The sequence below is a fragment of the Gracilinanus agilis genome, chromosome 2 (genome assembly GCF_016433145.1).
Source record: "Gracilinanus agilis isolate LMUSP501 chromosome 2, AgileGrace, whole genome shotgun sequence".
NCBI lineage: Eukaryota > Metazoa > Chordata > Mammalia > Didelphimorphia > Didelphidae > Gracilinanus > Gracilinanus agilis.
Window position 1 is genome coordinate 89,266,455 of NC_058131.1, and position 17,746 is coordinate 89,284,200.

General features: G+C 35.9%; 1 protein-coding gene across 1 annotated transcript in view; it reads left to right on the top strand.

Moving 5' to 3' along the window:
- EML4 (EMAP like 4) overlaps nt 1-17,500 on the top strand; it is a 117,376-nt gene extending 99,876 nt beyond the window's left edge. The window contains exons 20-24 of the mRNA XM_044663278.1: nt 1,658-1,755; nt 7,831-7,918; nt 8,603-8,701; nt 16,233-16,363; nt 17,039-17,500. Coding sequence (XP_044519213.1) covers nt 1,658-1,755; nt 7,831-7,918; nt 8,603-8,701; nt 16,233-16,363; nt 17,039-17,500 — 878 coding nt within the window. The remainder of the gene's footprint in view (nt 1-1,657; nt 1,756-7,830; nt 7,919-8,602; nt 8,702-16,232; nt 16,364-17,038) is intronic.
- The last annotated feature ends 246 nt before the right edge of the window (nt 17,501-17,746 follow it).

The window sequence follows — 17,746 nt, forward strand, 5'->3', positions numbered from 1 at the left end:
TTAAAAGTTTTTTTTAGCTTCCCTGCTTTGGTTTTTATCCCATCTGTTTCACTTTCCTACTTTGTTGATTTCCTCTTCCCTTTTCAGTCAGTCCCTCAAGTCTTCCAAGGTTCTAGCCTCAATTCTCTCATTCTCTTTCTCTTTCCCTCTCCTCTTCCTCCCTTCCTCTTTCTCTCTCTTTCTCTCTCTCTCTCTCTTTTTCTCTCTCCCTCTCTCTACTTCCCACTCCCTCGCTCCATCTCTTCAATTTTATATATATATTCCACTTCTATATATATATATATATATATATGTATATATATATATGTATATATATTCCACTCTCTTGGAAAACTTATTTATTCCTATGACTTTCATCATTTCATCTTTCTGAATAACTCCTAAATTTGTATCTAGCTTCTACCTATCTCTGAGCTCCATTTCTGCATTTAAAATGCCTACTGGACATTGCTACTTCATTGTCCTGCTAACACTTCAGAGTCAGCAAATTCAAAACAGAAATTATTTCTAGAAAACAAGCTCCTACTGACTTTCCCATTTCTCAGTAGTACCATAATCTTCCCAGTCACCCAGACTTGAAACCTCCAAGACACTCTTGAATCTTTATTTCTTCTTCTAGCACTTGCCTGCCCAGGTGCTAACCCCCCATATGATACTAGAATGCAACCTTACCTCTTCTTCCCAGTTGATACATTTCCTATACCCAATCCCACACCACTTTGAGAGTAATCTTTATGCATAGATCTGATTCTGATATTCCTCTTCTTTACAAAAATTCAATAATTCATCATTGCCTATTGAATAAACTTTAAACTCTTTACCCTGTCATTCAGGGCCTTTCACAGTCCAGCTCTCACAAGCCTTTCCTGCATTATTTTATGGTATTCATTATTGCACCCAATCTAGCCATATTGGAGTACTGGCTGCTCCCTGATTTTCTCTTTTGCTCTCTCCCTTTCCACTTGCCATTCTCCATCCTCCATGCCTAGAAAAAATTCATCCTGTATCGTCATCTGCATTTTTCTCCTTCAAAGTCAAGCACTAGCACTACCAACTATATGGTACTTCAGCAAGGAGTGACCCCTTCCTTAGAATCTCTCAGGACATTCAATTTAATCTGTTCTAATGATTAATATTTCATTATATTCTGATTTGTGTTATTGTTATTTGAGAGTACATCTCATCCTTATTAATAAATTGTAAGCTATTTAAGGGCAGGGATGATTTTTTTTAATTTAAATTTTTAATTAGTCTAACACTTGTGAAGTACCTGGTAGGTTGAAGACACTGGACATAAACAAAGAAAGAAGTAAAACAGTGCTTTCCCTAAAGGAGCTTACATTCTAATAAGGGAGACCATTTTTATGGATATAAATATCCCTAGCCAAACAAACAAGCAAACAAACAAAAGATAACTACAGGGGAATTAACAGCAGTTGAGAGGGACCAGAAAAAAGCTGAGTCTGAAAAGAAAGACTTCAAGACGCAGAAGCAAGGAGGGAGAGTGTTTCAGAGCTTGGGCTTGCCCTGTGTAAGCACTTAAATGTTTGTAAATTGAATTGAAAATAACACATTGTACATAAGACCATTGAAATAAAGAGTAATTGAAATTGGCAGTATATTTACTTTGTGAAAATCTTTTAACCTTTTATTGTAGATGGCACCTTCCTTGCTGTAGGATCTCATGACAACTTTATTTACCTCTATGTAGTCTCAGAAAGTGGAAGAAAATATAGCAGATACGGAAAATGCACTGTAAGTTGCATAGTACGTGAATTTTTTTTAATGTGAAGGCAGTCCATATATATATATATATATTGGTACAAGTGTTAAATTTTACTGAAAAATGTGGATGTTTATGTTAACACAGCTTCTGAAGATAATTATTGCCAAATACTTAACAACCTTTAGATATCAATCCATATTGGTATATTCTGAAATTACTTTAGAATTGTATCTCTATATTCATGTTTACTTTAAAAAGAAAATATATATGCATATATGTGAAATTTTAGTACTGTTGCTTTTAGCTGTAAATATTCCCATAACACTCTTTGACATTAGACAGAGTGGGGAATGACTATTAATTGTTTTCATCCTACAGTGCCAATTTCATATGTGATCATCACCTGTTTCACAATGTATGTAGAAATTATCCATTTCAGATCATATGTTTACTATTCAGAATAATAAAATAAAATGGGGGAAAGTAAGCAAATAAAGAATGCCAGAATCATATTCCTTCCCTAACATCCAAATAACTTGTGTCAAAATTTTCCTATTAAGAAATAATACCATGCTTTCCTCGTATTTATGTCTGTAGGTGTTGTATTCCCCTAAGAAAATGTAAGCTTTGTAAGGGTGGGAAGAATCTTGTCTTTGCCTTTGGATCCCTGGCACTTGCCATAGTGCCTCAGATATAGTCAGCACTTAATTAAGCTTTAAATGAATTTCAAACATAATCAGGTTCTCATGTAAACTAAAGTTGTCAATATATAAAAATGCTTTTTTTTTTTTTTTGGCACTTGGCATTTGGTCTTTGGCATTGAGGGGCAGGTAGAAAATTATCATAGTCTATAGTTAAGGAAATGAATTACTAATCCTATGATAGCATTTGCTATAAACAATTTGACAATTTTTTTAAATTCAAATTTCCATCTTTTTAGAAGCATGGATAAAATAAACTTGGATAGAACTCTGTGTGATATTTGTCATAAGCAGAAATCTTTCTATTTATAAATTTGAACATAACAGTAGAAGACCTGCTGCCCATTTTCAGAAATCTTATCATCTACAAATTTTGGGACAAAATCTAACAAAGCAAATAGAAATGGTAATTTAAGATTTAAGCAGTAATTGCATTTGTTTTTATGATTAATTCAAAAGCAACTTAATTTAGAAAATCTTTATTGACTCTAATAGTCTGAATTCAAAAATAGTGAAATTAAGTACATTAAGATGATAGCTATGAATTTGCTATTAGTCTTCTAAAAAAGTCTCCCTCAGGGTCACCCTTACTCTTTTATAGGCTTCATTCTTCTGGATTTTTTTGGTTGCCTTATAACTACTTCCTCCTTCTGTATGCCTATTCTCTTTATTTGGTTTCCATAAAACACCTCTCCAGTGATTATCTTCCTATGTATCTGGCCATTCATTCTTGATATTCCTTCACTAATTCAACTTCTTCCTTTTACCCCTTAATGTCAGGACCCCGCCAAACTTTTGTCCTAGGTTCCTTTTTCTTTCCTATATTCTTTTCTAGGCTGGTTTTCTAGCACCTCAAACTCACAATGTCCAGAACTGAAATCTTTCTCTCCTATCACTCCCCCTTTTTCCCCTTTCATGTCTCACTAAAAAAAACAAAACCACCACAACAAAAATCTTTCTCTCCTCCTAATTTCATAATTTGTTTTGATTACACCATCATTCTCCCAGCCTTCCAGACCCAAAACCTTGGGAGTCATCTGCTATTTTTCTTTCCTCTTAAATAACACTCAAAATCTAATTCATTTATCCTCATCCATTTCCCATTTCATTACTTGGAATAATAATAACTATTTTTAAACTATTTTCCTTTCTCATTCCTTGCTACTATGGAATATCAAATAACTAAGCATTAACATAATAACTTTAATTTTATAAATGAAAGTAAGCTTTGACCTAACAGAGGCAATATCCTTCTGTTATTAATATATAGGCTTTATGAAAATCTGTTTTCCTTATTGTTCAGATGCTTTTTTTACCTAGTTCTTAGTAAACAACTGTGTTACAAATGATTGAGATTGCTTGACCACAGGATAAAGAGGACTGTTAATTGTGTTGTAGTTAGTATAAAAATTGTACTCAAAATTTGCTTCTTTTGTGCTTCTCTATTTCTAATGTGCTTGATAGTGTGTTTGATAGATAAATCCAAGTTTACTTTACCCAAACCTGTCATGATCTTTTAGACTTCAGTAACTGTATTTCCTCTCAGCCTTCATCTTTTGATATAGAAGAATCTAGCAGCTAGACTAGCCCATGTCTAGGATTTCTGAGGTCCCAGGACTTTGTCCTGAGATGACATAGAAGGTCCTGAAAGTCTAGCATTTTGAACCTCAAAGATCCAGGGCAGCCTAAAACCTACCAGTGCTCCTAGTTTAGACACACCCTAGGATGTGAAAATCAGTACAGATTGGAAACAAGTAGACGCCCCACCAATAAGTTCTTCAGGAAACAGAGCCAAGCCTTGGCATAAAACCTTCAAATCAAGATTCAAGACTGGAGAGTAGAGTAAACAGAAGATAGCAACCACTATAAAGAATTATTTTGATCCAGAAATACAAAGAAACCCTAACTAGAAAAAAGACTCAAAGGAAAAGGGCAAACAGGTTTTTAAAAAAGTATGCGAGGGCATATTTGAACTCAGATCTTTCTGGCTCTGGATCTTTTGCTCTATCTTCTGTGCCACCTACTTGACCCTAGATAGCCTTGAAAGTAGTGTGAGTATGTGGGGGGTTTATTTAAAATAGGTCATAAGTTATATCAAATAAATTCACAGCTTTGTTCTTTTCTTTTTTCCTGCTTTGTTAACATTTCAATTTTACTTGGGTGTGAATTGCTCTTTTTTGGGAGGAGGTATTTAGGATATTCTAAAATGTTCATCAGTACTTTAGAACTGAAAAAGTTCAGTTGTCCTGATTTCCTCTCCCTATTCCTCACCCCCTACAAAAATAGGAAGAAAGCAAAGGCTTCAAACTATAAGTCAGTGAGTGTGGTTTCTTAGAAAATTCAATTAAAAATTTAAAAATGTAAGGTATTAGGAAGCTGCCTGGTGAATTTATTGATGATCAAATAAAGTCATCATCACTTCATCATGAATGGATCATGCTCCCCAAAAGATAAGTAATAAAAGGATATGATGGCAATTTTCAAAAAAAGAATTGCAAGTCAATATCAACTATGTGAAAAAAATGCTCCAAATCCCTAATAATAAGAAAAATTAAATAAAAACAACCCTGAAATTCCATATGATAGCATTCAATTTGACCAAGATGGCAAAGATGGAGAGTAGCAGTTGTTGGCAAGGTATAGGTTCTGCCCATTGGTTTCAATAATTCTAGAAAAATTTCTTGAATAACTTATAGAAGTGATTATTGTGTTCTCCCACATTGTTTCCAAAGAGGGTCTACCCACTTCTAAAGACTTTCCTCTAAGTCCTTTTACACATAGGTAACCTACCCAGCCCTTGGATTATCAGCTTGTTATCCTTTACTCTTGCAACCTGACTAATCTACCTCCATTTCTGAACATACATTTACTAGTTTATAAATAAACCTTATGCCATTTCTTGTAAGTCATTTTTGGAAGTATGCCACACCCCATTTATTCCCACAATGTGTCCATCTCTACAATGGCCTTGAGTCACCCATGTTTTAATTCTCTTAAGATAGTGGTTTTGAAAAATTCAAAAATGTAGTTTCCCCTAGGAAGATGTTAGTGCTTTTTAAAATGACTTTTTGTTTTGAGGCACAGTATAAGGATTAGTAAAAACTGCAGCTTGATAAATTTAGCCTAACCCCTTCTCCTAATCATTGCTTGTCCATCTGCAGTGTCTATCATATAAACACACACACAAACACACACACGAACTAATTAAATGGATGGACTGGTGGTCCATCTGCATGTGACAGTATTTGAACAGTAGACATTCTTTTCATCCTTTTTTTTCCCTGGATTGCATTCTTGTATCTCTTTGAATAATCAAAGTTCTAATTGATATGGTCCTTTAATATTCTGGGACTTGATAGCATCAGCACAGTGTCATCCTCAACAAGAACATCTGAAATACTTCACCATTACATTTGGACCCTATACATGATATATAGAGAAAGAGATAGAAATATAGACACATAGATGTAGATAGACATATACTCCATGAGAGTACTTTGAAGGGAACATTTTCCTTTTATATACCTCACTTGACATTAATCGGGATTATTGAATAGAGTATGTCTCTTTTAGTACATATGTCAGAGAATCTGATATAATAATAAACAGTCTTGGGGATATAGAATTTACTAGTCAAGAAAAAGTAATTGTCATATTTCTAGAAATCATATAAGAAAATTTTCTGGAATTATGAAATCCAAGAACAGAATCCACACATTGTCAACAAAGAGTAATCTTAGATACAATTCACCCAGCTATGGTAATCAAACTCACTTCTAGCAACAGAGTCAGTTTTGTAAGCAGCTAAGAAGCAGCATTATATAAAAAAAATAGTAATAATATTATAGATTTGCAGAATTCTTTATGTGCAATACCCCATTTGATCAAACATCAAAATTAAGTAGTATTTCTCATCTATAATGAAAATTAATAGAACTCTGGAATATGTGGCATACTGAAAATCAAGAAAAATCAAACTTCCTCCCAAAATTACCTATCTGGGAAAATTTGAACACCTTTTCTCTTTTTAAAAAATGTGATTTATAATTTTTGTTTCACATCATTTTAACTTCCAAAAATGTCCCTCCTCTCCCCTATCCATCACACCATCCTTTATAACAAAGATTTTTTTTTAATAAATAAAAATTAACACGTCAATTTACTTTGACTATAGGAGGTTTCAGGTGAGGACAAAGAAAGGAAGAAACTACATTTAAGTCTTCCCATGTTTCTGACATTAAAATTGTAAAATGGTGACAGCTAGGTGGCTCAATGAATTGAGAATCCTAAAGATGGGACGTACTGGGTTTAAATTTGGCCTCAGACACTTCCTAGCTGTGTGAGCCTAGGCAAGTCACTTAACCCCCATTGCCTATTAATATTTGTTCTAAGACAGAAGGTAATGGTTTTTTTTAATTGCCTAGGAATTCATTGATGGGTACTGCTGCCAATCATGCTTGTCAACATAACATTTTAATAACTAGTTCATTTTATGCTGACCATACACCCACATTATACAAAAACCACTGAGCCTAGGCCTCAGTTTCAGCAACTTTATAGAGGTCTTAGGTATATCAAGAGAACTCTTACAAGTAAACTTTTACAGAGGTAGAAGAGGAAAGTAAAGATTTACGCGTGATAGAACAGATAACAAAGGAGAAGATATACATCCAGTTAGATTTAAAAACTGGTCAGTCATCACTAGGGATCTAGCTAGAAATCATAGACTAACCAAAGGGGAGGGTGGAGAAAGTGCTGCCATTCTTATGGATTCATAATAATAATGTTCTCTGTCTCTTGATAATAGTTGATTAGCATTTGTTGGTGAAGTTGCTGAAAGTGGGCACCTTCTCCACAATGACTTCTCTCCTAAGTAATGGCTTTAAATGTGGGACTGGAGGTAGCTCTGATGGTTTGGGGAATACTGTTATTCCAAAGGCTCTTGAGTTCAGAGGCCCAAGCTTCCTCTTCGAGATCTAATAAGGGAGAGATGGTGGTGGTGGTGGAAATGGTTTGACTTGCCTAGAACAAATCTGCTTCCTGTCTTTCTCTCTTCTTCAGGGATACTATCTTGCTGTTTCAGCCAAGCTGGCTCTCCTGCATACTCTCTAGTTGGCAGTTGGTGGGGGATTTGTTGGGATTTATAATCATTATTGGGCAACACTTGTGTTACCAATTAATTAGCTGATAGATTGTTTCTTCACCTCATACCAGAGCCACTCCCTCAGTACACTGAACTCTTATAGAGCCCTGCATCTTTTGGAGGAGTAAATATGAAAAATACCTCAGGCCCGCTTCATTTTGGCAATTTTGTATCTTAGCAAAGGTTCTAACATATAGGATACTTAAAACCTCTTTCTAGAGTTAATAATGCTTTCTGTTGATTGTTCCCTTAAACCTTAGGGACATTCCAGCTACATTACACACCTCGACTGGTCCCCAGACAATAAATATATAATGTCCAACTCAGGAGACTATGAGATACTATACTGTAAGTATAAATGGAATTTGGACTTCAGATAGATAATATATGTATACAAGCTTTTATATTAAAAAATAGCTATATAGACAATATGAGATAGGATTTGTCTTCTAGGGATGGTAATTAAATGAAATTAGAATGCTGGAATAAGTGCTAACTGACCATCAAAAATTAATACATCCTATGGACCTTTGAACCAAGGATAGTATTCTGAACAATTAAGGATTTAACGTTTCTCTCTGGGTCTAGAGAAGAGTAAAATTGATGGAAGTTTGTAAGTTGAGTGATGGGGGGGGGGGGGGGGAGGGGGCAGCTGGGTAGCTCAGTGGATTGAGAGCCAGGCCTAGAGACAGGAGGTCCTAGGTTCAAATCCGGCCTCAGACACTTCCCAGCTGTGTGACCCTGGGCAAGTCACTTGACCCCCACTGCTTACCCTTACCAATCTTCCACCTATAAGTCAATACACAGAAGTTAAGGGTTTAAAATAAAAAAAATTTAAAAAAAAAAGCACATTATACTGTAAGTTGAGTGATGGGAATGGAAATAATATATAATTCTATAAAAACCAGCTAAAGTATATATTTGATGCACTTTATTTGCTTTTGTATTTATATTTTACTATTGAGTGTGTGAATTGCAATACATAGAAAAGTAGTAAATTTCCATCAAGATTTCCTGTTTCTCAATTTAAAGGGGACATTCCAAATGGCTGCAAACTAATCCGGAATCGTTCTGACTGTAAAGACATTGACTGGACAACTTACACTTGTGTATTAGGCTTTCAAGTCTTTGGTAAGAAACATTTTACCTTATTTAATTAAGCCTTTCAGAAAGGAAAAAATATATCACTCATCTAACTCGTAGAATAAAAAATATCGTACTTGAGTACATTCATGCTTTCAGTGTTTACTGTCAGTACTAACTTCCTAAGTTAGTAGTTGAATTTCATGGAAACTAAATGAGGTAAGATTAAAATAATGGCATATTTGTTCCCTATGGATTGTAGCACACTGTTATCCCCAATAAATATGAAAGAAAGAAGAAGGGAAGTGTTGGTATAAGACTGAAAAAGAAGCGATTATACCTAAATAAGAAGGGAAAAAAAGATGAGGAATTTGGGAATTGGCACAAATGCATGATATGGCAGATATAACGTTGAAGATACCTGTTGAAGAACTCTCCCTCTATCAAAAGCACAGTAATCAATTTTTTATTATTATAATGATAATTTCATCCTTTTAAAGATAAATGATAAATATTTTCATACATGGTCAATACCCTACATATTCCAGTGGCCTGAACTCCCCCTTGTAGGTTATCCAAACCCCATCCCCCACCACCCAATAACCTATTCTCATTCTCCTCAACCCTCACACCCCAAATTGCCACGCCATCCCCTCCACCCTGTTCTCTGGCATGTCTGTTTCATAGGCAACAAGCATTCTACCTTAAATCTTTTCCTCTCTCACTCCTTCCATCTTCTATCACTGAAACCTGGCTCTTCCCCCACCAACAAATTCTTTCTGACTACCCTTTCCAATACCGACTGGCTATATCTTTACTCGTTCCCCTTAGCTCACTGATTGATCAAGGCAGGAAAGTTAGGAATACTCCTTGTTCCCCATCACCACTTCCAGGTTCTCCCTGTGCTACTGTCATTCAATAAACTCTCCTTTAAAGTTCATGCAGTTCATGTCTACTACCCAATCAAAATCCTGGTTGCTGTTGTCTGCAGATTCTACAGGTTACTATCATTCCTTTCTCAATGAGTTCAACTGAACAAGCAGTTTTTCTTTCCTTCCCAACTCCTGTTCTCTTACTAGTGTACTACAACATACATATTGACTTTCCCTAAAAAAGCCCTAACTACCTTGTTCCTTAACTACTCATTTTCTATGACCTAACTTACTCCTTTCATCCCATCTCAGCCATACACCAAGATGGTCATACACTTACTCTTGCCATCACCCACACGTGTACCACTTTTTGTGTTCAAAAATTACCTCTCCATTGACTTTCCTCTCTCCATCTCCCTTACCAAATTCTACACCTACTACCAAATTTGTATATACCATTACCTCCAATGCCTTGACCCCCTCAGTCCTCTCTCTGGCTCTAAACTGGTCAACATTTTTTATTAGTAGTTTGGATAAAAGCATAAATTGATGTTTATATTATTTTCAAAGGACACAAAACAAGAAGAAATAACTAACATATTGGGGGCCAGTCAAGATTCAAAATGATTTTAATAGGCTAGAACTTTGGACCAGACCTAAGATGATAAAATTTTATAGAATTCTATTTCTCAAACTTGAATTCAAAAAATAGACTTAACCAAGTATAAGGTGGAGGAGGTTTCAGTGATTGGTGTCCTCCATATTCTTTATGGATTTTCATGACCCTCTTCTCTCAGCTCTCATAATTACTGTCTAACAGTTTGTCTCAGTGTCCTTTTCTAGATCATTATTCATGTGCCATTCCCTACTCAACTGTATCCAAGAAGAGCCCTCTTCTTTTTTGATGACCTTTTCAGGTAGATGGATTTAGTCATGATCTTTTGGTCTAGATGATTCTCAGTTGTATATATCAAATCCTCTTGTTTCCTGTAAACTCTAATCTTGCATCTCTAACTGCCCATTGGCCATCTCCCACAAGATGCCCTGTCAACAATTCAAGTTCAAAATGCCCAAAACAGAACTCAGCATTCTATTTTGGTAAAAACAACTAATATCTTTTCCCCCCAAACCCAATTTCTCTTACAAACTTTACTATTTCTGTGTTTGGAACCTTCATTCTTTAAATCATAGGTTTACAAATTCAGCATCATTCCTTCCACTAAGATCTCATACCTAATTGTTTCTCAAATCTTACTTATTTTTGTACTACATCTTTCATATCCATCCTTTTTCTCTTTACTCAGTCACCACCCTAGTTCATACTCTCATTATTTCTCAAATGAACTATTGCAACAACCTCCAAACTTTACTATTTTCTAGACTTTAATCCATCTTCCACGCAGCTGCCAAATTTATTTTATCTTGTTTTAGCATGAAAGCCCTAGTGCTAAAATAAAATATTTCCCTTGGCTTGGCATTTAAAGCCCTTTACAATATGGCTCTAGCCTTTCCTTCCAACCCTAATTCATATCCTACTCCTTCATATCCTCTACATTCTGACCAAACTGATTTACTTGCTATTCCCCAAACTCAACATTTATTTTTCTCCCTCCAATCAAATATTTGTACAAACTCTCCTCTGGTGTTTGCAATGCACTATCGCCTCTGCCTCTTAGAATCCTTGGCTTAAGACTGTGCTACTAGGGAGGCAATGGTCCTTCCATACTTTGCTCTGGCCTGACCACTACTTGAATATTATATTCAGTTCTGAGCATCATGTTTTAGGAAAGACATTAAACTGGAAAGTTCAAGATGACCAAGATATTAAATAACATCAAAATCACTTTATGTCATTCAGCAAATCAACATGCATTTAGTAAGCTCTTATTGTATGCCAGCAATTAGGGTTGTTTAGCCTGTCAAAAGGACAATTTAAAAGAAAATTGTAATACTTCTCTTGAAATAATTGAAGGGCATTTACATCAAGAGAGATTATACTTGTTCTCCCTGGCTCCTGAAGACAGAATGAGAAGTAATTAATAAAAGTTGCAGAGATAGATTTTGATTTAATATGAAGAAAACTTCCAAAAAGAATAGTTTCCAGAAGTGGAATAAAATCCTTTGAAACTATTGTAGATCTTCTGTTACTAGAGTTCTTTAAACAAATACCACTTGTTCAGGGTTTTTTGCGAAGGCACTTGTTTGTGTATGGTTTAGAATAGTTGCCATCTGATATCCTTTCCAGTATGACATGCTGCAATTCTGATTGTATGATACAGCAGTGTCCATTTTCTAAGCTCTCTCTAGTCCTTTCCTGTCTCTTCTAATGTCCTCATGACATTGATTGAAGACATATGAGTCACTAGTATCTCTGATAGCAAATATAAATTCCCTGATTTGGCATTTAGCTTTTCAGAACCAGACTCCAATCTACTTATTTTCAGCTTTTTGTACATTATTCATTTGCATCCTATCAAACAGTATCGTGTCAAATTTAATGAAACAGGTGGCCTAGTATATTTTGGCCACCAGACCACACTGCCCTTAGACCACCATCCCAGTGGGCTTTATCAGAGTGCAATCTCCTTCCTGCTCACCAGATGGCACTCCCACTACACTTTAATAACCTTATTCTTGTATCCTTAGAAGAATGAATGAATGAATGAATGAATGAGCATTTATTAAGTATTGCTTTTGTACCAAGCACTGTGCTAAGCAATCAAGATACAAATGGAACTTATATTCTAATGAGGGAAGATGATACCATTAGAAGAATAAGGACCAGTCAGGGATGTTTTGGTCAAGTCACGAGGATGATAAGTTTTAATTCAAATTTATTTTCCAGGAATAGTAATGTTGATTTGATTGCAATTCTTCCCAGAGTTAGTCAATAAATATTTATTAAGCACATACTTATGTGCTAGGCACTGTGCTAAGCAGTAGGAATGCAAATTCAAAAAAAGGCAGGCAGTCTCTGGTCCTAAGGATCTTATAATTTAATAGGGGAAGACAAAAGGAAGCTGAGAAGTATTGTGGAGGGAAGGTACTCAGCACAGGACCAAGATGGAGAAGTCTAAAGATTTTTTGCACCTGGGTGAGAAACAGAATTGGCTGGCCATCTCTGGAGTTTCTTAGAAGTAGTTTTCCATTCCACCCTTCAATCAAAGAAGCCAGAGGGACAGAGTTAATATGATCTTGCAAGATGTAAAGGTTCCAGGGACATGCTGGAGAAATTCAAAGAAGGGCAGCCAAAAAGGAAATGAAGGTGCTAGAAATAGAAAGATCTGGAAGGAGTAATTGTTCAGTGGCCTAACATGAAAATGATCGGGGATCAGCAAAGTCAATAAATATGAATCAGATTAGATTTGGTGGACACTCATCAACCAGAATATCAGGGCACCCAGGGCAAGAGTTGGAGAGCCAGTCAAGTTGAAGGTGGAAGCTAGAATACAGGAGTATTCAGAATTGTTCTGATTAGCTCCATGCAGCCTTCCATACTTCTCCAGCTTCTTTTTTGTTCCACTTTGCTCAGCTGTGGCAGCAAAGATGGTTGGGACCTCCCTTACTTCTAGGTACTCAGAAAGAAAACCCGAAGTGAAGTGAAAATAACCTACAAATATTGCACCAAGAAGTCTTTTCAAAGGAAATAAAAATTCAAAAATGTTGGGAAATATATGTCTCAGTTGCTACCTTCTTCATGGTCCCACTGTCAACTTCCCAGAGGCTTTAGAAATGCCTGTTCCAAAGTCATAGAATACAATGGTTAAACTTGAGAAAATTTTGAGTGGAAGGAGCTGATAGAAGTGGTACTTTAAGAAATTTCAGTAATTCTTTTTAACCAAGACTTCAGAGAAACTAAAGATTTAAAAGCAATTTGTTAGCACCACCTACTGGTTACTGTTTATGATTTTACATGTATTTTTTTCAACTTTGATGACATCCAAATTTAGAATCATAGGATATAGAACAAGAAGAGACTGTATAAATCCTTCATTCTGATGGTTTCTTTGCCTTCCTCTTCCATTATGTCTTATAAACTCTTCTATTGTTAACCATCTTTTATATTAGAGTTCTTCCTCTAATGCTATTTCTTTACAATAAAGATTTAGCCTGCTGTGGAAAAACAAGCACATTTTTGCACATTTGATGGAATCCGGAACTGGCCCAGCCGCTCAGGAAACAAATTTAGAACAATGCCCCAAAGTCACTAAACATACATACCCTTTGATCCAGATATGCCACTAATGAGTCCCATACCCTAGAAAGATTAGAAAAAGAAGAAAAGGATTCATAGGTACAAAAATACAGAACTTTTTTGCTGTTGTTGTTATAGCTAAAAATTAGACACTTAAGTGCCTAGAAATTTGAAAACAACTGAACAGATTATGTTATATAAGTGTAATAAGATGTTCCTGTGCCATAAGAAAAGAAAGGGAGTGTTGCAGAGAAAACTAAGAAGATTTGTATTAACTGATACAGAGTAAAATGATTAGAGCAAGGACAATTTAGACAATGACATGAACATTGTAAAGGCAAACAACTCTAAAAGACTTTGAGAATTCTGATCAATGAAGTGGCAATCCCAGAAGACCTATGATCAAATCACATATTGAAGACATATCAAGTTGCAGAAGAACAAACCTCTTTTGACATGCCCAGAGTATGACCTTTTTTTTTGCTTGATTATATATTTTTGTTACAAGGCCTTTGTTTTTTCTTTAATTTTTTTTTCCAAAGGGAAGGGGGAGGAAAAAAATGGAAATTAGGAAAATAAGGATGAAGGGCAAAAAAGAAAAGAAGGGCCAGTGAAACATTTTTGAGTGCAGTGAAAAGAAAGAAGATCAGAAAGAATCACAGACCAGATTTGAAGGTTACATGTTGAATTTATCATACATTTTAAAAGAAAAGCCAGTGCTACATAATAGACTTGCATTTTCATATACAATCCTCTTCATTTGCATAGATGGCAAAAGATGAGAATGAAGAAGGGGGGCAGGGAGTGGAGAGAAGTGCTTCCTTGATGGAGCTGTGAATCTTTGCATTTTGGAAAGTAATTTGGAATGCAAAGTAACTAAAATGCTCCCATACACCTTTGAACCAGGATTCTGAAAGTCCCTATATATATATAATAATTTATGGCTGCACTTTGTGAGAGAGAAGAATTGGAAATGGAATAGATGCCTATCAATTGGGGAATGACTACACATTAAAAAATAGAATATTACTGTTCAGTAAAAAAATCTGAAAGTGATTAATACAAAGAAGCTTGAAAAAAATCTATAATGGATGAAGACAGAATGAAGAAAACTAAGCCAAGAAAACAATATATATATCCAGTAACTACAACAATGTAAATAGAAAGAACAACCAGAAAAACATGAAAATTGTTTCAACAAGCATGGCACCAAAGATATTGAGAAGACATTTACCCCTCTACAGAGGAAGGAGGTCCACAAATTTGTACATGGCATTTATTTTCATTCACTCTTAGATAGATAGATAGATAGATAGATAGATAGATAGATAGATAGATAGATAGATAGATAGATAGATAGATAATGTTCATTTTCTCCCTTTTTATATCTTTAAAAATGTTACTTATAGGGATGGCTCTCTGAGAGGGAGGGATACTGAGGGAAATTACAGTAATGTAAAAAAAAAGACAACAATGAAAATGTTTATGTCCATTTTATTTTATCTTCTTATGGACGGTATTTTTCTTAATTTAATTAGACAGGTCGGCATATGATAGAGATCTGACCTCAGAGTCAAAAAGACCTAGATTCGAGTCCCACTTCTAGTACATGGTAGTTGCGTGACCCTAGACAAGTCATAGCTTCTCAATACTCTTCACAATCTGGCCATTTACACATTGCTCCCCTTATCCATTTCCTGTTCTAATCATACTATCCTTTTCCAACATGCCATATTCTATATATGCTGTAGTAATTAAAATTGGGTGGCCAAATGTAATACTTAAGAATTTGGCTTGACAAAAATAATAATGGTTAAAAAAAAGAATTGTTGTGGTCACCGTTTGTAAAAGTTAAAGTTAAACTATGAGTCAGTAGACTGTTAGCTTTATTTACAGCACGGTAGAGATATTAAAGTGGGAAATATAGGAAGGAGGTAGAAAATATCACCTAGCTAAAAATACCCTAAGCCCTAATCCTAGAACCTCCAGACCTCAAATGCAAATCTCACCAGAATCCAAAGTCTGGATCAGGAAGCCAAAATCCAAAGAACCAAAGACACTAAAAGGTCATCTTCAGTTCAGCAGATAGATCCTACAGAGCTGGAAAGATTTAAGAGTATAGACCAGTGATAGGCAAACTATTCCCCACGGGCCAGATCCAGGCCATAGTTTGCCCATCACTGCCTATATGTGGATGTGGGGGCATAGTGATTAGGGAATTGCTTAAGGCAGTGATGGGCAAACTATGGCCTGGATCTGGCCCGTGGGGAATAGTTTGCCCATCACTGGTATAGACCATACTTCTGTTGGCTGCAGCCTAATAAATTTTTTATCTACGTCAGTTCCCTAAAGACCTTACCAGGATATATGTAGAGAACAATAGTCTGCATCAGTGAGTGGAGTAGCACATTGGCAGTCACAGAATCTTGGAATATTAGCGTATACCATAAAATAATACTTAGAGTATATAGTTCACATTAACATTTTCATATGTATGTTTCCATATTGTAAGGAGTCTGGCCAGAAGGATCAGATGGAACAGACATCAATGCTCTAGTGAGATCACATAACCGAAAAGTGATAGCAGTTGCTGATGACTTTTGCAAGGTCCATCTTTTTCAGTATCCTTGTTCCAAGCCAAAGGTAGGTTCAGTTTCTATTAACAAGGTCTTAGAGGAGACAATGGGGTACATTTCTGGTGATGGGAAAGCCAGTTCAGCAGCTAGTTTTCAGTTGTCCTCCATTCTACTAGATTACTGAAGGAGACACCAACTTTACTTGGTTCTTCCTTTGGATAGCCACAAAAGGATGCCCTATAACTTCTTTCCTCCTTCAGTGCCTGAAAAATAAGGGCATTCTCAAAGAATAGACCACAGAAGAAGCAGATACGACTTCCTCTTTTTAGCTACTGGCAGAAGCCCCTTGGCAATCAAGTTTTAATGTATTTTTTGGTTTGGCTTGATTTATTCTGGTGATTTTTAAACTTCTCATTTCTTAATACAATTATTTGAAAATCATCATTTATAAGCATAAATGTAATTACTGCCTTTGGAAGTTTATAATCTATTATTCAGATAGGACAGTCCCTTGGGCATTTTCTTTCTATTGGGACTGAAATAATGGACATTAACTATTACTCCAGCTTCTCTCCCATCCTGCCCAGTTATTAGAAAAGAAATTTGATGTCTCATTAGCTTTGTGACTGTGATAGGAGTTATTATTCCACATAAGGTGGATTACTTCCCTTAGTCAGTCATTGTCACAGTAAGTAGCCATAAAAAATTGGTTTAATTTTTCTATCTTATTTATTTCAAATAGGCACCAAGTCACAAGTACAATGGTCACAGCAGCCATGTCACTAATGTCAGCTTTACTTATAATGATAGCCACTTAATTTCAACTGGTGGAAAAGACATGAGCATCATTCAATGGAGAGTTGTGGAGAAGTTATCTTTGCCTCAGAATGAGACGCTAGTAGATACTGCTATAACCAAAGCGCCCATTTCTACCAATGAAAATATGCTACAACCAAATACTCCCACACCCCCTCCCTCCTCCCAGCCCTTCAGTGATGCTGCTGAAAATGAAAGTAGAATGAGTGATTCTTCAACAGCCCTCGAGAATGACCTGGAGCAGGCTGAAGAGCAGAGTGAGGACCAGAGTGAAGGAAGCAGCGATTACCTGGGTGAGCCCAGCTATGAAGAGCCTTCCCATGAGACCATGGAAGAACAGAGTGAGTCACCTATTCCTGAGGACCAGCAGGATTCACCAATTTCTTAACACATCAGCTTCAGATGATTTCTTTCTCCCATCTGATGTATGTTTTGCAACAAAGAGAAAGTTGAGCTAACAGGAAGGGTAAAAATGGAGAATTACATCACTCCAAATGTTGGTTTCCATGTGGTCTGCTTTCTATAGTAGTCTTACCTTTTATCTCCCAAATGGAGCTGACCTTCGGTTTGGTGTGTGTTGAGAACTGGCCAAAGTTAGTTAGTAGGAAAATACTGAAATATTCACTGTTTCAGA